Source organism: Corvus hawaiiensis, chromosome 8 (genome assembly GCF_020740725.1).
Source record: "Corvus hawaiiensis isolate bCorHaw1 chromosome 8, bCorHaw1.pri.cur, whole genome shotgun sequence".
NCBI classification, from domain to species: Eukaryota; Metazoa; Chordata; class Aves; order Passeriformes; family Corvidae; genus Corvus; species Corvus hawaiiensis.
In genome coordinates, this window is record NC_063220.1 from 13,680,400 (window position 1) to 13,705,714 (window position 25,315).

The window sequence follows — 25,315 nt, forward strand, 5'->3', positions numbered from 1 at the left end:
CTTCATGCCTTTGTTTTGTATCTCATTTTCCCCTTTCCTGCAATAAAAAATAGGAAGGAAAACCAACAAGAAAAGCATAAAGCAGTACAGCGAGATGAGGATGGTGTGGTTGATTTAGGTGTTTGGGAGTGAGAATGCCACAGGCTCTGAGGAAGGGATGTGATGACAAGTGGAGGTATTTTGTCTGCTTGACAGGAAAGCTCAGAATGCGAGGTTTTGGAAAAAGGAAATTATAGTAATAAGTGTACATGATGACCAGGGATGAGAGGGGAAGGGGTTTTAAAGTCAGACCAGTGAGATGGCATTGTTTCTTTTAGAGAAGTGTTATAAAAAGTTAGAAAATAATGCTTGAAGAAGGACATGAAATCTACAGCAAAGCTAGACACTTTTACAACCCGTTTCTAAGAGCACTTGCAGCTCCTATGCAGATGAAGCTGTAATAAATATTGTACAAAGAAAGTTAAACTGTATCTAGAGAATTTTAATAAATAAAAAGTTTTTAAAAACTCTCCCTGGATCCGTACTCTTGTTAGTACTAGAAATATGTTTTTGACTTGTATTTTGAATGTTGGCTTATATTCTAAGCCTGTAAAAGCTGACTTTGTGCTTTCCCCCCCCCCCTTACATATAGAGGAAAGAAATCAAGAAAACATCTTATTCCAGCATACAAAATCACTGATAAAAGCCTACAATTCATGGGCATGGGAGGGAAGAATGCTGTGAACTAAGGGTGTATAATTTCAAACTTTAGTACTTTCATACTCTGGGATGAGTGTTGAAAATTAATTTTTGTGGAAGGAATGTAGCAAAATAAAAGCAACAAAGAAGTGAGAGCCAAGCCTGGATTGATTCAGTTCTTCTCTAAAAGGCTTCTGTTGCATGCAAAATCCTTCTTCCTGAAGCATGTGTGGCACAATTCCGCAGTTTGGCAGAGAAATTTAACCCTGGCTGAAACTGTTATAAAGGAATTTTAACATGAATTTGAAAGCTTGTAGAAATTATTAATGTTGTCCTGTAGAAAGGGAAGAATATTGATTTGCTCAATGTGACGAGCAGATACACAAGGGTAAGTCACTAGGAAGAGGCAAACCAAAGCACAGAGATAGTAAGATTCAGAACAAGTCCTGACACTAGTCTTACGTAGGTGATCTGGTTGAATATTTGAAAGCGTACCCATATTATGTGTATTGTAAGGTTAATTGGATGGTTTCATCCATGTTTTTTGGGAATGTGTGCTTTCTGTTCCTTAAAAAGATGTAGATAGCTTTGAACTACATAAAATCTTGGAGTACAAGATGTACGCTATAAAATCATGCATAGAAAGTGCTAGCTATAAAAACGTGTATACCTGTGAAGGTGCTGATCAATTTGTGCTATTTAGGAAAGGAAATTCCGAAACAGACCCGGCTGTGAGGAAATGCAAATAATAAAATTCAGCTAGAGGTCCTTGAGGCTTCCTAAGCTCTAACCTTGTTATGAGGAATGGGGAAGTCGAACTGCCTAATGCAGATGTCTGTGAGTTACAAAAATAACCAGATGTCCTGATTAGCAGAAGCAAATGTTCTTCCCTTAATCCACGTGAAATTATATTCAAAGGCTCTCTGGATGTAATATGTGTGTAAATAAGGCACCAACAAACATTGGAATAGAAAGGGCCATTGGCCAACTAGCTTGCAAGGCTTGAAAGCTTGAATATTAAAAACAAATTTGCCACTGCTGACTCTCTTAAATTCACAGAACAGAACTGTTAAGCAGGGCTGCTTTCTGGGAAACATGGAAAGCCTGTTCTCATTAGCCATATTCTCTCTCTCCCCCTCTCTCTCCCTGCCTCTTGAAAAATGTGGATGAAGTAAAGCTAGCTTTTTAAAATTCCCCCTAAATGACTTGTTCCCAGCATCTGTATTTTGGTGGGGAGAGGGCTGGTGGTGGGTTTTTTTAGCTACAACTAGATTTTTGCTGTTCAAAATGCATCTGTTCATCAGATCTTTGATATTTGTGCTGGTTTTTGATATTTTAGTGTAAACTGAATTTACCTTCTAGTAATGCTGACTTCCCACACCATGAAATTACCCTTTATAGCCAACCAATAATTACTAAGTTAAAGAACTTCATAAGAAGCTTTTCTTTATGTTATGAAGTTCTGTTATCAATTCTCATTGCTTTGAAAATGTATATTTTTTCCAGTTATTGATTTGAGTGAAAAATAAAGAAAACTGTGAATGATCCATTCTACAGATGTGAAAACAGAATCTTGTCCTGGTTTTCAACTGCAGAAAATGTTGTTGAAACTTATGTTATCATCATCAGTGTTAACACTGAGGCAGACCAAATTAGGACTTGTGTGAACATGCATATATGTATCTGGTTGGAGGGGTAGTGTTGTATTTCCCCATTTTCTCTGTCAGAGATTCAGTTTTAAGAATTTAAGTTATAGTAGGTACCTGAGCTGCTTGGGCATAAATTTCAACTTGTAAATGTTCCAGGTGGGGATGAAGTCTCCATCATGGGGCATTTATAAAGGTATTGGAGGGGAAAAAAGCGCCATGATTCTGGGCAGCTAACAAGATAATAGATATAATAAACAGGATAGACACATGCATGCCAGTCTGTAAAGCAGGCACTGAACTGGAAGGCCTTTTTAGTTTATTCCCTTTCTTTTTCTGCTATCAGTCAGTGCAAGGCAGGCTGCAGATTCTCTGCCCTCTCCTTCCATCATTCTGATGCTCAGCCAAAGCCCCTTGCAAAAGTACCATTTAACTTTAAACTTGTAAGAGCTGGGAAACTTGTCTGTGCCTTCATTCCAGGCTGAAGTCACCCCCTTGTGCCTACACATTGCAATTTATGGTGTTCTCTAAAAGGATCTCATCTCAGTGAATGTTCAGTGCAGAAAATGCCAAGGAGGAATGGGGTCTGGTACTTATCTCTGCATTTTCATTGCTGTGGATCTCCCTGTGTGTTATAGCTGTCATTTTTGTTTTATCTACTGAAGAGCAGAGAATTGCCTTCAAACTTGCAGCTTTCATACTTGTTCTTCTCAAAGAACATTACCAATCCTAAGGACTGGTTTTATATATTTTAGTGACTAGCCAAATAGGTGTGAATTTGAATGTCTTGGGCCTCATGATAGCTTCTCCTTTTTTTCCTATCCTTACATGTTTTTAGTGTATATTAGACACTTATTTTTTTTAACAGTAATACTGCTTCAGGCTGACACTGGCTATGCCAGGATTCATCCTAGCACTGTTTGAAATGGCTGAGATATTTATAAACTGACAGACAGCATTTATAAAATGATGATGCTGACAGTCCCTTAACGATAACAATGGGCTTGGACTCATCTATCACTTACAGAGGTTATTGGAAAGGGAACATAAGACTTCTATGTGCCTCTAGTCTTAGACTGGCACTTATTTCCACACATCTCTCTCTCTTTTCAGTCCTCTCTGACTGACATCAGCATTAGGCAATTACAGCTAATTTCGCCGTACCTTTACCTGATGATGCTTTGTCCTGTTTTCTGCAAGACAACTAACTTTGCAGAATCTTGGAGCAATACCCTTTTTTGCCAGAATTCCCCCCTCCTAAAGAAGAGGAACATCCTGACTTCTGGCAGGCTGCTGACTTGAATTTGGAGAAGAAGAGTGCGCCCTGACTGACAGACTTAACCCGGGGCTGGGCAGGGGTTAAACAGGCCTTCTGCTTCCTTTTCCTTTCATACAGCACCAGTCTGCAGACAGAATGCTGATGTACCTCTTTATTCAGTGGCTCCCTCTTGACTGAAAGAGTACCCTTCTGTCCTTGATGAGGAGGACCGAGTGCAGAGCAGGGACACTTCCAGGAATGTGAAAAAGGATGTCAGTTATTTTCAATTTCTGATAAAATGCTGTGTTCATTCAATGTACTTAGGAGCTTGAGGGTCAGGTTGTATCAACAGTTTGCACTGGAAAAGGAGAAATGCACTACTTCACTGGTGTGTGCTAAAGCATCTATTTTAATGTGGCAGCAGAAATACTGAGACAGCTATGTCTGGCATCCAGTTTGCCCTTGAAACATTTACTCTACTGTAACTGCACACTGTGTTCCCACTGTATTATTTGCTTAGAGACCTAAAATACCCAAGTAGATTTCCTACATGCAGTTGGATCTGCTGATACCACTAAAAAGCACACCCTGCCCAGGCTTCTGTTTGAACTGATGTATACTCACGCAATGGCTGGAGCGAGACTTGATTGGCTTGAGGGGGTCTATTTATCAGGGAACTCGATTAAAATACAGACTGCACATGACATCAAATTTGTAATCATTTTTCCACAGCAAGCAAGCAAGCATTTTCTGTATTGTATGCAGGTGTTTAAAGCAATAGTGTGTTTTAAGGGCCAGTGCAGCACAAATTCTGGCCTTTGGGATAAAGACAAGTGTTTTGCCTGCATAAACAATATATTATTTTTTTCCCCTCCCCGAGGCCCACACACACCTAGTTTCCCTCAAGCTCATCATCTCTGTCAGGTTAATCAATAGGCACCGTATGGCAGAGGGTCAGTAATCAGTGTCATCGTGCCTTTAAATCGTGTTGAAAATTTGCTTAAAGCCTGGGCCAATTAACATCGAGATGATGAATGGATGGGTAGATGGGAAGAGCCTGGCGCTCAGGGGCTTTGTGAGAAGGAGATGCTCAGCTGTTGAGCAGCAGACACCAGCGAATAAAATCAGCCATTCATGTGAGCTCAGTCCACCCACTCTTAATGATAATGTCAATCTAGCAAAATATATACACATTGGAGTTGTCATGAGTTCATAAATCAAAGGAGTTTGTCAAAGGCATTCAGATTAACGAGGCAGCAGCAATAACAAGTCAAATTTGCATAGAGAATTGCCCGAATCTCAGTAAATTATGATCCTGTTTTTCATTTGATTATTTGCTAATGTCTCAAGAGGGAGAATGATTATATTAGCATGCAAAATCTACTCCAGAAGTAGAAATCCGAGGTATAGCAGACCAGCACACGATGACAATTAATCAGTTTCTGCATACTAGCATAAACGCGCAAGGCCCAGAAATGAACTCCTTTTTTATTATTATTTCTCCTTGCTACTGATCCAAATGGTTCAGCTTGACAGAGACTTTATATTGCTTTAACAGTGTTCTGAATTGTGCCTGCAGGCAAGACATAGTTATGCAGCTATAACCAACCTATCCATCTGCCAACCAGATTGGAATTCTCCTATCCAAGGCTTCCATTAACCCCCACTGACAGCTCCAAACAGGATTAAGAATTTGAAAGCATAAAAAATAGTTGTGCTCTTCACATAGACACACGCTTCTCCCCCACCCCCACCTCCACACACTTGGAAAAAAGGCTGTGTCTGTACTCTTTTATAATTAGTGCAGGGCAGAACAGCATCAAAGAAAGCCTCCCCCAGTTGGCAGGGGTTTGATTTCCACCACGACGAGTGAGGCGGTACTGAAGGTAGCTCTACCCAATTGGTAGTCCCTGGGAGTGCATTTCTCCATGTATTATATCTCATTCCCAGCAGTGTTTTGCTGGGTTGTGTACACAAAATACTGCATGTCATCTCCTGTCAAATGCTTCAGTCTGGGGATTTCGTATGCATTGTAGCATGTTGTGTTTAGTGGTGGAGGAGGCTTCATGGGGAGAGTTAAATAGTAATAATTTCGTAGTGGTCTTTAAGACAACCTGCCATGGAGTTATATTCTGTTAATTACAGGCTGAAGTTTTAAATGCAAATCAGATTTAAAAGGATCTCATTACAGGCAGTAGCCATTTTAGGAAAAATGAGCTATGGAAGGCAGAGCCCCTTTGCAGGAATCTCCTGTTAGAGAGAAATTTTCAAGGTTACAAGAACTATGAGCTTGGGTTTCCTGACTTCTCTTCTCAGTACTTCCACTGTCATTGTGTGACCTTGGGCAAAAAAAAAAAAAATTAACTGTCTGTGGAAAGAGGGGGTGCTTTGGAGACTTCAGCATCTAATCTTGCCTGTATTTGTTCAAAAGAAGAGACCCTTGCATGCAAGTGCAAACACTTTTAGCCAGCCCAGCTTTAGTCTATGGAGGAAGGCTTACCTGCGGGAAGTAAAAATTTTCCTTGATGGAAGGGAGTTTGTATGGCTTTTCAGCTTTCTGTATGCACTGGTTTTCTTTGCTTCTTTCCCCCTAACAAATTCCATCGTTCCCCTACTATGTATGAAGTACAGTTGCTGCAGTTCTTTAATATTCCCAGTGAGTACACCCAACTTACCGTCTGGATACCAAATGCTTCTTTCCAGGTCTGTGCCCGGGACTTGCATTTCAGTAACCACGAGAGGGTGCTCAGAGCGGTTCTTCCCTTTGTCTGCCTCTCCTGTGGCCGAGAGCATTGCTGGAGTCCTGCTGAGACAAACCTTATCCTGACCTCGCACATGTTTATCCCTCCTCCCACCTTGTTCAGCAAGGAGAAATATATAGATGTACCGTTTCAGTCGATTACGTTATGCTCTTCCCTTGGCCATGGATAAGTGTTGCCCTGTCAAGTGAAATTCACTTCCATGCAGCTACAGTTAGTCCTGAAATATGCGGGTTCCTGTACCTGCACCTGGATTGATAGGTTTCCTTTTCCTGAGAAATGAGCGGGAGTTATAAACATCTGTGCTTTTTCTTAAGTGTAATGCTTTCCAGTCATTCTGTCTTCACTAAGCGTAACTCACTTGCCGACAAAAGTGCATGAGCAGCGCTCCTCTTTAATAGTCTGCTATCGGAGCTGCTGTGTTGGTGCTGTAGAATGGTGAGACGCCAAGCTGTGAACCACCATATGCACTTGGCAGTCTTTGTCTGGTCTTTGTTCAGCCAACCTCTTAGCCTTGCCACCTATAAAGATAATGAATGCAAAATGGTCCTCTGCTTGCTCTTAAAATTAGATGCTCAGCTTAAAGAAAAAGTAGATAACTTGAAGCTTTGTAGTAACTAGAAATTTCAAAATAAGGGCTGACAGTTCATCAGCAGTTCCTGCTTTTTGATGTTTGTGTGAGGGAGGATCCTTAGTGGCTTTGAAAGGTGAGAAGAATGCAAGATTTCACTGCTGTAGAGAGATTATTTCGAAAGGGAAGTCATTCTGACACTTACTGTAGGGAAGGGGGTGGATGTTGAAAATACATCCAGAAGTAGTAAACAACCTCTTCACCCTGCAGCCACAACAAAATGCATTTCCTGGAAATCTGTAGTAACTCACCTCAGGTTCTTACGGTTTTCACTCTTGGCGTTTTGGGGTTTTTTTCCCAAAGCACAAAAATTAAAATCCTAACTTGAACGAACCACTTACTAAACTAAATTTCATGAGCAGAAAAGAGCAGCTTTGATGTCTGACCTTCCTTTTTGTATATATGCGATTCTAGCTTGTATGTTTTTATGATCTCAGTTCTTTCAAAGCAGGATTTAATGTAATAACTTGGTCCTGACTGAGACCTCATACAAAAACTTTAAAAAGGTCATCTCTTACAGTGATTTATCAGGCTTGTTTAGGATTGATTTCCATTATAAAACCCTGGTTACAGCATCCCAAATGTCATGGTGCCTTACAAGTTCTATATCTTGTTTAAAAAAAAATTAAAAAATAAAAATCAGTAGTTGGTCTGCAAGCCTTGATTTACTCCTGACCAGTTTACGACATCCCAAGTACGGTTTTACTGTTGTGCTCCTCTCCCTCCAACCCCTTATCTGCCATTTCTCAGCAAACAGCTTCTGCCCCTGCCCTGTGTCCTGGCTGTCGCTTTCCTCCCCGTTGCCCGGAGCAGCGAGCCCGCGCTGCCCCGCTGCTGCCGGATCACGCAGCACTGCAGTGGGCACACGCTCTGCTCGGCTGACGGCTTCCCGCAGCTGCCGTGCCTGCTGCTGGCCCTGCGCTGCCACTGCTCGCAGGGCCCCGCTCCTCCTCTGCCAACAGATGCCACTTCTGTCTCCTGAGGTGTTGGGCTGGAAGCTGTCTCTGTGAGAAGCCAGGCAGAGCCATGCTCAGCAAAGGACAGGTTACTTGGGGGACAGGTACAGAATGCAAACTTCTGCTGTAATAGACGTGGTCCAGAGCTTGTCTGCAAGTAACTGGAAAACCACCCCTTTCCTGGCAGAGCTCTCCCTACACAGTTTTTCTGTATCTCTTTAAAACCTGTTTAGTTGCTCACTACTGAATGTGTGGAAGTGTGGCCTAAGGCTGTGAATACTGTGGTGATCCAACTGATTTTAGATGTGTGTGTGGGATTCCCCCAAAGCTGGCTGTCATTTCTCCCCCAATGCAGTAGCTGAACCCATGCAAAGGAACGCTGCCTTCCAGAGTAGCTGACTTTGGCAGTGAGGTCAGGATTCTTCCCACTGTATCCAGTAGTTCTCAACCAAACATTTGCAAGAGACTCTTCATGTCCTGATACAACTATAGTTTCTCTTTAAACCAATAAATATTCGGTTTTAATCATGACAACTACAGTTTCTCTTTAAACCAATAAATATTCGGTTTTAATCATGACTTTAGCAGGAAAAAGTTTCCTGGTTATATTTTTTACTCATGCTGGAAAAGCCCTTGTATTTCTTGTCTACTTTGTCTTGTCTTACTGATTTTTTTTTTTGGAGGTGACAGCTTACATTTTGGAGCATCAGTGTTTCTAGAAATTGTACATGTATGTGGAGTCAGGGGGCTGGAGAGGAAAACAGCTGTATTCTCATACACTACCTACACAATATTTGGGCGTTTTTTGGGTCGGATCTCCTGACAACCTCTTTCACAAGAATTTAGCTCCATCATAATTTCTCTATGATTTTAAGCAGCCAAGCAGACTCAGTGCAATTAATAATTGTTAGGCAGATTAAAAATATAGGGGCACAGAGAACAACAGTTGTACCCATTAACAGCCTCTTGTTTTCAACAGGTTTCACTGTTGTAAATGGTTATTCTGGGGTTTTCAGGAGTACCGATGTTGCCATGCTGATGCAACCACCATTTCAGCTTTTCAAAGTGGCTGTTACTGGTAGTTTCAGAATAAATCCCTAAAGCACGGGCTTCTTCAGTAGATACCTACACAGTGGTGCATTGTTGTGTTGAGGACAAGAAATTCTTTCTCTGCCATAACGAGCTGTTTGGCATAAAAGTACAAGTTAGCCTCCAGTATGTGTATGTGTAAAGTACTACAGCCTATGTAGGAAAAGTATTGTTTCTTTTCTCCTCCCAGAGTAATATTAGGGATAAGAACTGAATTAAAGCTTACTTTCTTTCACAGAATTCCTCTGAGAGAGAAGACTGTAATAATGATGAGCCCCCTAGGAAGATCATTCCTGAGAAGAATTCACTTAGACAGGTATGTGATCAGTCTCTTTAAAAATGTGATAAAACTTTCTAGCTATTTGAATCCTTAAATGCTTCTGGAAGCTGAAGTCTGGCTTGTGCTCATGGAAGTGTTTTCTTCTTTGAAGTCTGAGCAAGTCACAATTGTACCCAGGAAAATCAGACACAAGGATTTAGCATTCAGGGGTGTTTGATGACTGAAGAAATACATGCTTCAGTATAGTTCAGTCAGCTGTGACTCTAGTTTTACCTTTCTCCTTTTGGTGTTCATCAAGCCCTCTTCAGCCTTTTCTTCTGTAATTGTTCCTGTCTTGTTTGTAGTATATTTTGCCTTGCCTCAGATCAAGACTCTCAAAATGTTCTACAACAATTAAGCTTTTTACTGCCCTTGAAGGCAAACTTTCTTGGAGGTGATATCCAGGTTAATAACCTGAAAAATGACCCGTTCTTGTTTCTTTTACATTCATATAAATGACTAATGGGTAAAAAAGAGAAAGGGTGGTCTAATAAAACATTATTTCTTTGTCTTTTATATATAGTAAAGCAAATTTCTTACCAATTCAAAATAATTCCTTTTTTTAATCCCCATGGCCAACAAAGGGAGTCTGGCATGTGCTTTCTGGGAAATTTTAAGTTTGGTTTAGTGATTTCTGGTCCATTTTCACCTTGGTCTTTTTCCCCACTGCAACCTTCAGGCAGCAGAAGGAAAATTATGTCCATGCCTTAGCTGCCTGAGGTTGCTGGCCGGTGAATCAGAGTGAAACCATTGGTGAATGTGACTTCAGTGAATACCCCAGGCCACAGATTGCAGCAGCTGAAGAATTATTACATTTCCTTCTGCATCTCAGCCACAGGAGCAGCAGTCTCAGGCAGAGGAATAAGATGGCACAATCCTGCCCCACATCTGCTATTTCCAGGAGAAGTTGTGGGTCAGAACCACAGTAAAGGAAGAAGTATCTTTTTGATACAGAGCACTTGTGCTCAGTTGTTGGTTTTGCATGATTTGTTTGGAGGGGGTTTTTTTGTGTTTTAATAATGCATTGTGTTAGGAGTGTTTGATTTTGTGGGAGGAGGTGTCATGTAAGGGACCACATACATGTGACCAAGACAGGTCCATCTAACAGATGTAGTCCATATAAGTCTTCTAGACATGAGGCAATATGCTGGCATAATGACTGAGGTCCCACTTATTGCTGAGAAGGATTATCTTGCAGAATTGATTAAATATGTTAGATGAAACTTAAACTGTTTCTGGCATTCAACAACAAACAAGAGCTGGAGGAGGAGGGCAAAGCTACTAGGTCCCTGCTGTGTATCCCCAGGATAGGAAACAAGGTCCCCAGCATGCCAGAAAATCAGGGTTTTTTTATCTTAGAGTTATGTTATCAATGGCAAGCTTTCAGGTTCAGTAAGAAGAGGTATATGTCTCTTCTTCAAGAAAAGATTAATAGTAAGAGATGTTAAATAAGAAGGATCATGAGTTACTTATTTTGTGTGTCTTCTCATCACACTGAGTCCTTCCTCATGATTATTGATTGAGGAAACGGATATTTACAAACTGTATTATACAGATGAGGAAGGTACAGTTTCTTGAATTGGGTTTCCATTTTGTTATATTTCAATCTGTAGAAGTATTCTTAGTGTCACAGGAAAGCTGTCTTTTCCCTCAGGCCCACAATTCATCATAATCAAGTAGATACCAGGAATACAACTAAAAAACCACTTGTAGTGTCCCGAGATTTCATATTGGAAAGAATTTAATGGACATTGTTTACATTGAAGATGGTTGGCTGTGTTGCACAGTATTGTTGAGACGTTGTATCAGTCTCCATCTTTGTGTCCAGTCTTTACAGTGACAGATGCAGGACAAAATCCTTGGGTCTTCTACTGCTATCTGGGGACTTTGTGCTGGGAACAGTCTTTGTAGATAAATTCAGGATGCAGTCTTAGTCTAAAGCAGGTGCCCTCTTGTCTAGATCATAGGAGGTGGTGGTCCATGATTTTTTGTCTGTTATGGAAGGAATTCTGGTTCTTTACATAGATGTAAATAAAGCTGTCTGAGCATTTTGAAAGCTCAGATTGCTCCTCTTCTCTGCTCCTCTTCTCCAGGAGCAGTGGGGAGTTTTCCAGCTCTCATTCCTGAAGTCGGACACATATTTAGCCATGTGCCTAAATACTCCCAATCAATGAGTAATACCTACTGGAAAGATCTGCATCTCCTACAGAAAGGTATGCAGAGTGGCTGCCATGTCTTACGTCTATCCATACTTTGTAGAACCAAAATTATGTGACCTGCCAATGCTGTCAAAGCAGTAATACACAAAAAATGCCTTCCATTCCAGTGGAAAGATGCTACCTTGGTAAATACTGTGTGAACAGTTTCGTATTTTCTGTTCCTCCCGTAATATTTCATTATTTGGGAACGTGGGCCTACATGCACAGAGAAATTGAGTGTATGTGGGTAGAAGGGAAGTCTGTTTATTTAATGGTCTTTCCAGTGGAAGTATCCACATATTTAGTACTTTTTGATTAGTCTTAGGAAATTAATGAGATGCATCAGACCACTTCAAGGTAAGTATGATTTCTTGACATGTTCAGCTGCTAACAAGTTTAAGTAAAGGTGCATTTCCTTTTCTTGCCTTGTTTGCAGTGCTGTTATGCAGCCTTAAGCATAAGTGTTTTCTCAGGTGGGTTTATGGAAAAGACATACCAGAAGGTGGAGGTATTAAGGAGGTGTAATGCTTACTTTATGTATCTGAAGTTGTATGCAGGAGCTGAAGACACCCATTGCTCAGTGCTATGGAACTCTTAATAGAAGAAATGTCATTTTGCTATTGATTAAAATGGTTTATGGAGAAGTGTGTCTTCAGAAGTCTCAACAAGTGGGGCTGTGTCCTTAAATTGCTGGAAGTGGAAAGCACAGCCACTGTTGGGTGCATGTGGGGGCAGCAAGGCCGAAGAGACATGGAGATTAGCACTGGGAAACAGAAAAAGGCAATGAACTTGACTTTCACTGGTATCTGGAACAGTGAAAAGATCTAAGCTATGACAGACTTTGGAATATGGATGCAGACATTCAGTTTTTGTTGAGTGCTTGATCTGACAAAATTAAATTTTGAAGGGATAAACAGAAAATCATAGTATGAAAACAGACCAGAAAAAAACAATGACAAGTGGCAAAAGTTTTTGGCAACTTTATTTAAGCTAACAAACGAATTTTCACACTGCAAAGTTATAAATTAATTTTAATAGGCTGATCCAGATGGTCCATTTGGAAAATGGATAGCTTGATCTGTTGAAAATTAAACTAAATTTATCTCTCTCATACTTCAAACCGAAGTAAGTATGAGAAGAGTGCCCATTAAGTCCAGCTCATACAGATGGACCGGCAGGTCACACATGGGACTAATCTGATTCATTTTAAAAATAAATGCATGAGTTATTGAATCAGGTTCCTGTTTCAAGCCCTGCATGTGAGCGTGTGTGTGTGTGTGTGTGCTGCCCTTTCAAAGGGACTCGCAAATGCTTCAGTGCGTTTTTAACCTGTGTGTTTCCATTTTAATTCAACTTCCTTGCCAAAAACCATAATTAGTTTTCAGTGCCTATCATTTAGTGTTAGACCCAAACACTAGATTGATTAGGTCGGCCATTTGTTATTTTAAGGGCTATGTCTCCATCCTTCATTTATGAAGAACATGAGCTCAATAGTCTTGGGGAGAGAGCCGGCCTTTAGAAACTGGGAAGGGGAAGCTCTCTGGGGGCCCCTCCAGCCTTTTAGCTTCTGGGTGTTTTTAACAGAGCCATGAATGCAGATTTGTAAATTTATTGCAGTGCCATCTGGTTTTTTTGCAGGAACTGTATTATTGTTGGCTCGTATCTGTCTATTGTGGTGGTCACTCCCCAGGAGCTTGCCCTCATAGTCCTACAGAAAGTGATGAATAGTGGGGGTCAACATGAATAGGTCACAGGGCAGCTGTCCGGGGCTGCCCTGAACTTGATTACCCCGCTGGTTTTTAAAGAAGACGGGCACAATGCTGGTTGTTTAAAACCTTCCCTCCCTTCTCTTCAGTGCAGCAATAATGAAGTACCTTTTGCTGCTGTGGTTCATCTGTGGGCGAAGGTGCCTTGTGGGGAAAAGCTGGCAGCAGCGAGGCTGCCTGCAAATCTCACACTGGACTCTGCTGTCTTTCTGCAAGCTTCCAGATGGAAGTCCGGGGGAAAAAAATCCCTGTCTATTACCCCATTCAGACAAGCCCCTTAGCATTTTCAAGAATTCTTCCTCTTATGGTTTTGGCACAGAATATTACCTCAATTCACTCTTACAGATTTGAGATAATTTTCTAAAATTACATGTAGCACCTAAAACATGCTCTGGGCGCTATTTCAAAGTTAAAATAGGCACAGTCTGATCTTAAGAGTTTAAAGCCAGTACTCAAGAAAACCGTGAGAAGCAGAAAGCGGCTGAAAGGTAGAGCAAAGGGAAAACAAGAAGTAGCAACCATTAGCACTGTACTTTCAGCTGGCAGCCTTGTCCCACTGCTTAGGGCTCCCCTCCAGGCACGTTTCTCCTCCGCAAAAGTGTTTCTGCTGTGAAAAATTGAAGCCCTCTTCTTGACTGTTGAGGAAGGTTGCCTGGTGTGGAGGAAGAGAGGGTCCTTCAGCTCCCTCCATCACTTTGGGGAAGATGCTGCATTTCAGATTTGCCTTCTGTTGGAGAGCTGGTTGAGGCAGGGCAGTCCTAGTCTATAAAGTTATTCTGGTTACCTCATCTTTTACACAATGCTTGGTAGTAAGTAGTTGCTGATTGAAAAGCCCCCTGAAATTGCTAGAGGTACACCCTTAGCTTTATTTGCAAGATTATTCTTTCTTTTTAATCTTTTTTACTTATTATTCTCAAACAACAACAACAAAAGAATAATTTCCATTCCTTTGTGACGCTTCATGTGTGTTAAAAAGCTATCCAAAGCGGGATGTGCTGGAGTCTGTTACAATGGGAATGCTGCCTTGTGGCGGAAAGGCCACTGGGCTCTTTCAGCATTAGTGCTAATAGGAATCTGTCACCCCACCGCATTGCTGCATTCCTCTGTAATTGAGTAAATTGCAAGTGTTGTCTGCTCCCCCCTGCCCTTTGTGTCCATGTCCACTTACCATCCGAAGAACGTGGGCAGTAATAAATAAAGCGCTGAACAGGGCTCCCAGCTCTTTGAAAGCAGCATGTTGCCAGCCCCCTAGTTATATTTCTTTAAGTGTTTATGTTTTTCTGTATTCTTTCTCTTGTGTGGCTGGAACCCTGGGGATCCAAAGCCATGAGAGAGGCCAAGAAGCTAACAAAAGTAGCTGTCCCCTTGTTAGCTTGTTCCTTTCTTCTTTAAAAAACAAGATGAAAACCATCTGGCTCAGGGCATTACATTTTCCTCCCCCATGCACCTCTATAGATGAAGAGTTTCACCTGCAGTGAGGGTTTACATTGATTAGGGAGGGAGCAGTAATTCAAGCCTCCATCCACTTCAGTGGTACTTTGCAGTCTTTAAAGGTGCTGACCCATTGAGTTAAACTGTCAAGGGAGGATAAAAAAGGATCTTCATCCCGGGAGGTAACAGCTGCCAGGTTTTCAACACCTTGCGCGCTGCTGGAAAAATGTCACAAATTGTCAATGGAAAGAAAAATCACTTGGCTGCCATCTTCCCTTAATGATATGCCTTATAAAATGAAAGATTTAAGGGTTTAAAAATCAGCAAGTAGCTATTAGGAAAAGAAAATCCTGGGGGATTTTGAACAATGGGCCCAACAAGATGTATCCCGAAAGACTGTGGATAATGCATCCAAGTTAGAATAACTGGGTCTGACTGGGATGACCATGGTTATGTCTGCACAGTGGGACAAGAGGGAAGTGAAAGCAGCAGCACAGAAGTATAACACTACCATGCCTGTATTAAAAAAAAAAAAAGTAGAAAAAGTAGTCTGATTCATAAGCCAGTGAACTGCGAGAAGACATACTGTATTTCTGCTCTTTTGAGGACAATTTGTTTTCAAGCAGCTACCAGATGGCTAAATACCACAACATTTTCCTTTTCTTTTTTTTTTCCCCTTCTTTAACAAGAGATCTAGTTTGCCTTGCTCTTTGTTTTTGTTTGTTTTAATGCTTTTACATAGCTGAACAACCCCATGGTGCTTGGCATTGTGGCATACTCCTTTTTGTGTTCCCCCCCCCCTTGTGCATTGATGGATGAGTTAAAAAGATCTTCAGCTTTAATGTAATTTCAGGTAACAAGCATATTGGACTAAGGCTTTTTGTTTGCATTGTCTTGAGGTTTTTTGTTTTAGGGGCCTTTTTCTTAATGTTTGTTTTAGGTAAGTCATTTTAATTGTACTGGGTAATTAGAAGGTACACACAGCCAAGGGAGCTTTGTTATGGTAATTGCTCAAGGAAACCCACTCCCCAACTACCATTGCCATGTGTTAAGACACGTCTTCCCTCTAGTGGCAATATTAAGGACTCTGGCTTTCACAGTCGGCAAGGTGTAATTGCAATATGACAAACTGTGCTTTAGGGAAAATCCTGTAAATGATCTAGTTTTTTGTTTGGCTAGTCTTTATTTTGTCTTGCAACTTTCTGTGGAGACTATCTTTCCCAAGGCTGGGCAAGGGATAACAAAAATTTCGTCTTAAGAAAATAGTCGAGGCAGATCTTGGGTAATGTCTTACAGCTTGACTTAATTCTAGTCTTCTTTTTAATTACCTGTTTATAAAAGCGTTTTTAAATTTGCTAAGATTACTTAATTCTTTCAGAAGAAGCACCTCATTTGAAATAAATAAATAAATTGCATTTATTTTAAATAGTCCATGTGAAAGACCTTTAAAGGGTAATTAATGCAAGTCTCCTAAGACTCTAAATAAGATGAAAGCGATCTTTCCAAATCTGCTGGAGTGATTTGTTTATATAACTTCCCATTTCTGCTGAATTCTTCTGAGTCTAATAACTTTTTTTCTAACCGTTTGGCAATTTGTGCTTAGCTACAAAAGCCCTTGTTCAAAAAGAACAGTTTAATAATCTTTTCCCTGAAAATGACTTGAAGGGAGGGTATGGGTTTTGTCTTTTTGCTGTGTTTTTATTAGTGTTATCTTTCTCTGATAAATCATGTAATTACTAACAATTGGGGGGGGGGAATCTTATTGAGCTCCTGGGTTGCAGCTTCTATTAAAAAGTGGAGCTTTGTTCAGGGACTGGGGATTCTTGGAATGAATGGCCAAAGAAATGGATTTCAGTTGGTAGAAAAGCTGCACACACATGGAGTTCTGCCTGGAGTTCGAGGCTTCAGGTTGGTGCTCAGTGTTCATCCAGAGCTGCACAGACAAGAGGAGAAATGTTTATGTGTTTGTGTCAAAAGAGCAGGATCATACTTTCTTTAAAAAGAAAAATGTAACCAAAGACACTTACGGAATGAGATCAGATACAGCTCTATCTTTAGTGAACCATAGTCTAGTGCCTCTGTGGCATTTTAAGCCTTTGGCTGAGAGTGAATACAGCTTTGTGGTTCCCCTGCTTCTGACATGATTTGGTGCTCCCATATATTTGTAGGTTTCTTTTTTTTTTTTCATTAGAGCTTGTTTGGCTATAGGGCTGCTTAACACTCTTCTCAAACGGCTTTTGCAAGGTTAAAGGAATGCGGCTTGGTAACAAGTTTGTGTCATTTTAAATATATACCTCCCAGTAAATAAGGAGGAGTCTTGCAATCAATCCCTTTTAGTGTGTTATATGTTTCACCTGACAACTAAACCCTCTATTGATTAACCATTACTTTGTTAGATAATCTCGTGTCATTGAAGCCACTGTAAAAATTAAACTCTTTAAAATGTTTTACCCTAGCAGCAGTGTGAAAATTGAAAACTTGTTCAGAATTACAGCCAGCTTCCACAAAGAGGGTAGTTTTCAACAAACTGGTTTATGTTTGCATGCTTTATATGCAATATAAAAACATATTAAAGCACTCCAACGCAAAGCTATCTGCCTGTAGCGTTGAACCAGGCTACCATTTCAGAATACTTTTTCTTGATGAAGAAACCTCTTATTTTGATGAAAGGTGAGGAGAAACTTGAAGAGTTTTGGTGCAGATTACATGAGATATGTAAAAGGGTCAACCTTTAAAGCTGAACTTGAGAAATTTCCTTTTCTGAGGCTTAGTTTTGGTTTTGATTTTCCTGCTTTTCTTCCAGGTAAGTCAGTGTTCCCGTGGGCATTGGAACAAATGAAAGGAGGTACTCTTATGTTGCAGTATAGCATTAGACACCATCAAATGTTTCACCTAACATGAAGGGCTCTGCATTATTACTTGATATGACATTAACTCCGCTTTCAGAATTCTCTAGTCTATTCACTGGATCTATTCACTAGTAATTACTAGTGTACAAACAATATCAGATGAAACCAAATCTCTGTGTCCAGCAGCCATTTTGTCTCTCTGTAGCCAGTAACTGCTGCCTGCAAAAAAGCATTCAGAGATTCCCATATAATACTGCCTTAACAATATATTCTCCAAGCTTCTTACAACTTGGCCTCATGAGCCAGATGCAGCTTCTTTGTAACATTGTCAGTACATTTCCATTGAGACCTATCAAGTAGAGTGACATTACCTCTTTTTCCCCTGGACTACAAAGGACAACTAGGTTTTCTGTGTTTTGCTTCCAACCCTTTAAAACATATTATAGAACATGCATGTGAATCTTCTTTGCCTTCTTTATTCATCCCACAAGGCCAATAAGGCATTCTTTTGTGAGAATGGGAAAATAAGAAGAACTTTGTAACTTTGCAAAGACAGTAATGTATGTCAAACTGAAGAGTACTTTATGTTTTAATCTCAAATATGCATCCTGGTGTGTTGAATACATGATATATACTCCTTTTGGTTTTTCCTTTTTCTCTTTTACTTCCACTGAGAAACAAAGAGCTGCTGAAGGACTAAATGGTTGTCTGGTAATTTGGCACATACATAAATCCTTATGTAATAAAATTACTGTGTAAAAGTTGGCTCTCATAGTAAAAGCATGTTCTTCTCTCCTTCTGTGGTTGAAAAGGTTGGGAAGGAGGAGTTCCTTGGCATGTTGTCAAAGGGCAGAGAGGTACTGATAGCATGGGAATGTCCTGGTCAGTCAGACCCAGAGTCTGCTCATCCACTGCCAACTCTGGCACTGTCAGTGGAAGGTGCTGTTGAATGAGAGCAAACAAGTCTGGCCTCTTTTGGTACTCGACTGCCCTCCTGTTCCTGCAGCATCTACTGCTGTTGCGTTAGGGATGTCTAGGGGATATCTGTGCTGAGTATCTATGGAGCTGCTGTCCATGAGTTTGTTTAGTCTCTTTTTCCACTTCTGATGATGTTTCTCTGCATGATGTTCTGGGGCAGCAAGCTCCAGAAGTTCACTGCCAGCTGTGTGAAGAAGTATTTTATTTTGTCTTCTTTAAATTTATGCTATATTAGTTCTGTCAAAAGTCAGTAATCCTGGTATTGTGGGATTGATGAACAAATTATGCTGGTGATGCCTTTTCCTGGTCTTAAAATCAAGAGTCAAACATGGTTAGAAGGGAAAAAGAGATTTTACCTTGGTATTTATTTTGAGGATCCTTAGGTGCACTACGTCCAGGTCAGATGCACCAAAATGCACACCACAATGCCCCCCCCAAAAGATCAGGTATAACATTATAGGTTTTACTAATTAACATATCTATCAAAGATTCCCCAATGAGAGGCTTGAATGAACCCCCCTCCCCAAAGAACCTTCCCCTGGATGGTTCTATCTCAGTTTACAGAATGTGTTCTGGAGAGGACCTTGGGGTCTGAGGCACACTAACCCCTACCTACGAAGCTTCTAAAATGTTTAGTCTCCTAGCTGAACAAACAAGTCCAAGAATGTAGGCAAAAAGCACTAAGAATGCAGAAGTTGTAAAAAGGTATGACAGGGATATAAAAGAAAAGGCAAAAAATCATCATGGCATCATTGGAAGTTCAATTGGTGCTGTTCTCACTGAGATGTAATGTGTGGATGAAAGTAATAAAAATTAGGCAATACAGTGGAATAATTATTTGTATGTGCATTCTGACATGCACATAACTTTTGAATAGTGCATAGTGAGCTTCTTTCATTCTCAGGAAATGCTGGTGTCTTTAGGTTTAGCATTTAGTATTTCACATTTTGTATTTGGATTGTCTACTCTTTACCATTTATAAATGTGCAGAAAGCCTGTTGTAAGCCCAGCTTTTAAAAAGCTGGCGTGCAACCAAGGTTTGTGCGTACCTGTCTTGGGAGGAAAAAGACCGACAAGATCTGAGTTCATGGTTCAGTTCACAGGGCCACAGACTTCCTTGTTGCTTTCAGTAAATGTTTTTGTGGCTGAGCTTTTGATCTGCAAAGAGGAGTTAGTAGTAGATTTCCTCAAGTCAGGGCTCCTCGTGAAATTTACAGTATGTAGCAGACAAGTTGTGCAGAAATACTGCATCTGGAATTCTAGGAATTAAATTACAAATGAAAGAAATCACGGATTTACAATAAATGGGTTAAATTACACAAATGTAAAAACTGAACAAAGAATCTTATAAACTCTTCATGGTTTTTCACCTTCACAATCTGGTTGAATTTAACTAATACCATGCCTGTAAAATGAGGTTTGCATGGTATTGTCTGAATGCCAGTGCAAAGCAGATGGTGTCAACTTTTTGTCTATCAGTTGGGCTGCTATATCTAAGCCCCAGTTTACAGTAGTTTATACCATTCTGATTTTTCTTCTGAGGAGAAAGTTCTGTGCATACCAGGGTGATGGTTTTATGAGATTGGCAAGTATTTGCAAGAGGCCATCAGACTTCTGTTTGCTTGTGGCCTAATCCAGTTTGAATCTGAGCCTCTCCTGCTGAAAGATGCACTTTGTTCATCTGCACAGCACCTTGAATGAATTCATGTTTTTGAATTTTTCAGTTTCTCCTTCTGGATCCAGGGTCAGAAATTGCTTGCTGGCTGCTAGTCAAAGCAGATGTCAATGTTGTGACATGTAAGGAGAACTGCTGGAGCCAGAATATTCTGCATTCCTGTCTGTCACTGGTTGTTTTCTGGTTAGAGAGCTGAGAAATAAAACATGAACTGCCCAAGCAATGGAGGAGATAGGGCTTCTGTGCTTTTTTTTTTGTTTCTGTTTCATGGTGAACTTTAAAGGGGCTCTCTAAATAGGTAAGGTAGCAAGGACTGTGATTTCCTGAATTTCTCCAAGAATGTTTGCCCTGTGCTGGTCCAGTACAGATACGTTTGAACCAGCATACTGATTTCCCATGGTGGAGGATGAGGATCATACGAACTTAGGTGAATGTTATAAACTGTTTGTGAACACTCAGTTCCCGTCAGTTGGTGCTTCCCTGAGCTGGGGCTGTTGGGAACACTGGCTTTGTGGACACATCTCCAATCACTCAGCATAAACCCCTTTTAATCTCTTCGCATTCTTGCCTCTGACATCCTTTGCCATGTGCTCCTCTGCCGGTTTTTGTATTGCTGCTGACAACATTTTGCACAGTCAGGCCTCTGGCAGAGGGGCAAAAGGGAGAGATTGTTTCTTGGTGCTTGGCACTGAGGGAATCTGGCTCTGGTGGTAGAGGTTTGGGGCAGAGGGAGAGGTTTAGGAGCCGTTATCGTGCCAGTGTTGCCCACAGGTTTTGTAACCTATAGTAGGTTTGGGGTTGAAGTAATTTCAAATCAAACAAATGGAAATCATAACAAGCCCTGAAAAAAAGATCTCCAGAGATTGCCAGTGAGTATTGCAGGGAGAGAACTGACAGGCAGCTCTTTACAAGTCTTTGTACGTCCTTCCATTAAGGCAATCTTAAAAATATCATGAGTGTTAGTATGTTTTACTTAGTGCTCTTGAAAATGTCTTTGTAACAAGTTTAATTTCATTCTGTTTTAGCGTGTTTTTTGGGTTTTCCCCACGCAACTATTTGAGGTAACAACATCTTCTCTGTGGTCCACTTACTGCTCTTGTAACAAAGCAAGTTTGTGCTTGCTTTTGAGTTGCCACTTTTGCATGGGAGCATTTTTCTGTAAATGCTGGTGGATTAATCCCATACTGAAGCTCTGAGGAGCAGAGGTGTTGGGGGTGAGGAGAAGAGCCTCCATTAGAAGCTCCTGAGTTCTTCAGGCATCTTAGTTTAAACAGCCAAGTCAACCGAAGTATGATATTAAGTCCACTTTGTAAGTATTGTTCATACACTTCCCTCAGAAGGGGGAGAGACTATGAGTGATGCGTTCTGGAAAGATTTTGAAGTCTGCGGCCCCAGTTGGGGGTCACTTGGGCAGGACAGCATTAAAGAAAAAAGACATTCTACTTTAAAAAATTTAAAAAAGCTTTACAAAACTGAGGAGATTAAATACAACAATGAAATGTGGTCTTCATTTGCTCCCTTCTGATTATAACCTTCATAGTCTCCCCATGTATTTTACATTTTATATTCTGATAAAGTGGGATGTTTATTCACATTTGACATACTCTGTGATAACCAGTGTGTAGAAATCACCTTGCTTTAGTTGTTCCATTATGCAGCATTTTGTGAAAGAATTAAAAACTGAGATGAGATTTTTTTTTTTCCATTTTCAAAGGAACAGAGAAGAAAAATCTTTTCTTTGTATTTCAGTACTGTAAAATTGCTCATAGCTTCTCAGAGGACATGCATGCCCTGAACATAGACTTTTGCTATAAACTGGTTTATTTGGGTTTGAAACATTTACATCTTAGAAAAAGGAAATGTTGTAGAATAGTAGAATTAGTGTAGGTTCCTGTGCCAAAAATGTGGTGCCTGAAAGAAAATTGTGTTCTTCTATTCATAACCATTTCAATCTTTCTGCAGACCTACAACAGCTGTGCCAGACTGTGCTTAAACCAGGAAACAGTATGTCTAGGAAGCACTGCTATGAAGACTGAAAATTGTGTGGCCAAAGTAAGTAAGAGAACAGCTTTGGTTTTGAGGGGTTTTTAGCAAATTGTTCATTGTTAGTCAACAAAAAGTTCTTGTTAAATATTACAGTTAGGAAAAAGTATTTAAACAAGAAGCAAGTATTTGGGGTAGGATTTTCTGTCCTTCAGTGTGGAGATTTTAGGCTTGCTGTTTTTCTCTGCTGGAAGTGATTACTTGAGTCCTGAGCTATATAGGATTGAAGGGTTCATTCTGCTATACAAGTAATAGGCTTTTCCAGTGGGATGACCTATGCTGGCCATGTAATTAGCTGTGGCAACTTCAAATGATAAATGTCCAGATACATATTAGAAATACTGCATGAGAGCTGTTTGTATCATGATTCCCTTTGTTAGCTACCAGAAGGGAGGTGCAAAAAGAAGGACCTTTCAATTAAAATACGGTGAACACTGTACTTAAAGGAAAGGGAGGAGGGGGATATTACAGTCAGAATGGTAAGAAAATGAATTTATTAGCCTGTCACAGGAAAGTAATTTCTTGAGAATTGAGGTAGATGTGATTGGAAAAGATGAGGTGCCAGTACCCACCCTCTTTCTTAGAATTCAGCATAACTAAAGTAAAACAATGTACAGCTTGGGCTGTTTGTCAATGGAGGACATTTGAACCACGACCATGTGTGGAAAGGCTGCGCGAAGGATGTGTTTAGCCTTGTGTAAGCTTTGTATTTCCACTGAAAGGAAGTTTAGAATGGGCATGCAGGACAGATCAGTGCATGCAGCCATCTGTTACTGAAACCAGCTGGCATTTTGTTGCTCCTCTGTCACCACAAACCTGACCACTCAAAAGCGTGTTTTCCCTTTCAGTTATTTATTCCTTGATCTTCTTGAAGTCCATTTTTTTCATACTTTGATTGGTTGTTAAAGGTGCCTTGTCCCTTCAGGGGCCATTTTTGTATTGACCTTTAAGATAATTTCCCAGCTAAATCTTTGCTGGGGTTTTGCAGGTGAATTTTGGATGTCCCATTACTTTTGACTCTTGTCAGGGAATTGGCTATCACAAAAGTTTGTCATGGTGCTTGCAGGTGGCTTAGCGCTCATAAACTGTGCTTGACATGCCACTTACCTTCCACTGGAGAAGCACTTCTGAGAGAAGCTACCAGCTCTGGTACAAAGTCCTGGTACAAAGTTTCATACTGGCACTTCCATTCTTAACATCACTGCTGTTGCACACTGCTTCCTAAGGTGCTTTATGATACAGAGTAGATGAAACTCTTTAAGCAGAGCAACTCTGGGTGAGTTGTCTTATCGTAGAGCATCGTTCCGATGCCATAAAGCAGCTCACAGCAGGCTCATGGGTGAAAACCCATTCAGCCCCGTCTGCTCTACAGCGTCCTGTTTGACCTGATCGCCTCACGAAGGAGCAAGGGTAAGCAAGAAGGACAGCTAATTTAAGTGGTGCCTCTTTTAAATGAAATCACATACTGTAACATCTTCATGCCTTAGCTAATAAGCTCTCCTGAAGTTACATTTTCAGCAGGTTTATGGTGAGAGGCGTAGGTAGGCCTCAAGGCAAGAACAGCAAGACTTGTTTTATGCTATTGAGGATGAATTTGAGCCATCACCCTGGAGATAAAATAGTGTGTGTTTTTGAAGTGTCGTGTCTCTATATGCTGTAGGGCAATATATGTATGTATATATATTCATGGACAGTCTGCCATCATATAAATGTATGGAAAACCATATATAAACACATATATATATGCATACATACATGCACATACATGTGTGTAGATCTATATCTGAAATATATATGTATCTTTCTCTAATAAACCGTAAGGACTTTTTGGGGGATACAATTCCTCTAGTACTAGCTTGCCTGGCTACCGTACTCCTTTCCTTTGCCTTCCTAGCTACAAACCAAATGAAGTTGGTTCTACGAAAGCTTGTCTTTCAAATTCCAGAAGTGTTGAAGCATTTATAAATGCAGCTATCTAAGTGCAGATGGCTCAGTGATGGCATAGGCAAATGGCACAACTGTTAAATGTTCCCTAGGTGAAGGGCTTAAATGGGATTTAGGGAGTTCAGAGGCTTTCTCCTACCACATGCACATGGCGAGTTTTATCCTCCATGATTGATGTATTTTATAGCCTCGGACTTTAAAATGTGGAAGGTGAATACTGGAAAGTGCTACAGTTTTTATTATCTGCAGCACTTTTCCAAATGTATTGTAGGGGGTTCAGGTTTTTTTTTTTAACTTGCAGTGAAACATAGAAAGGGTTACTTTGGAAAAAATGTTTTACTCTTTCTGATTCTGCAGTGCAGTATCAGCCCTGACCGGGAGCCACCGTCTGCATTATCACCTGCTTGTCAGATGTGTCAGTCAGTCTGCAAGAGACAATGGTTTTTCTGAAAACTAAATTTCTGATTCTGCACCTACTTGCAGAAGAGATAATTGTGCTCTGTGCTCTGTTAGGAGCACCATTATTAATGGCATTTACTGATCGTGTGCTTGACATTTCTAAAAGTTTGATCAAAGAATGAAATGCAGTTACCCTTGAGGCCACACATACCAGTACTGAGGTATCTTCTCTCAGATTGGAGCACTGTCCATTCATTAAACTCTCTTGTGAACGAGTGCTTCTGTACAGGACATCTGTTACAGTGGGGAAACTGCAACACGTGTATCAATCAACGAGGCTCTTGGAAAAGAAATATGTATGGACTGATTCTTGATAGATGTTTCAGAGAGATGTTTGTTTTCCCAGCTGCGTGGCTGAGGATCTGCTGAGGAACTGCGGCAATCGTGGGACCCGAGGGTCCCTGCCCGCGCAGGGGAACACAAAACAACCAATGGGGAACGAGGCTGACCAGGGGCAGGGAAACCCCGTGTCTCCCCCCAGGGCCCCTCTCCCAGGACCACATGGCAGGGGGAGGGCCCCAATTTCACCCATTTATTTTTAACCAAAAGAGATTTAAAACTTAACATTGAAAACAACTGGATAAACATGAGATAACAAGGACAATTTCAAAACAAAACAAGCCACCCTCCTGAGTC

At 40.7% G+C, this 25,315-nt stretch overlaps 1 protein-coding gene across 9 annotated transcripts in view; it reads left to right on the forward strand.

The window, feature by feature from the left end:
- BTRC (beta-transducin repeat containing E3 ubiquitin protein ligase) overlaps positions 1 to 25,315 on the forward strand; it is a 120,591-nt gene that overhangs the window by 40,438 nt on the left and 54,838 nt on the right. For 7 of the 9 annotated variants that reach the window (XM_048310749.1, XM_048310754.1, XM_048310751.1 and 4 more), the window contains 2 exons: positions 9,256 to 9,333; positions 22,196 to 22,285. In XM_048310749.1, coding sequence (XP_048166706.1) covers positions 9,256 to 9,333; positions 22,196 to 22,285 — 168 coding nt within the window. The remainder of the gene's footprint in view (positions 1 to 9,255; positions 9,334 to 22,195; positions 22,286 to 25,315) is intronic. The other 2 variants (XM_048310753.1, XM_048310752.1) reach the window with 2 other exon arrangements.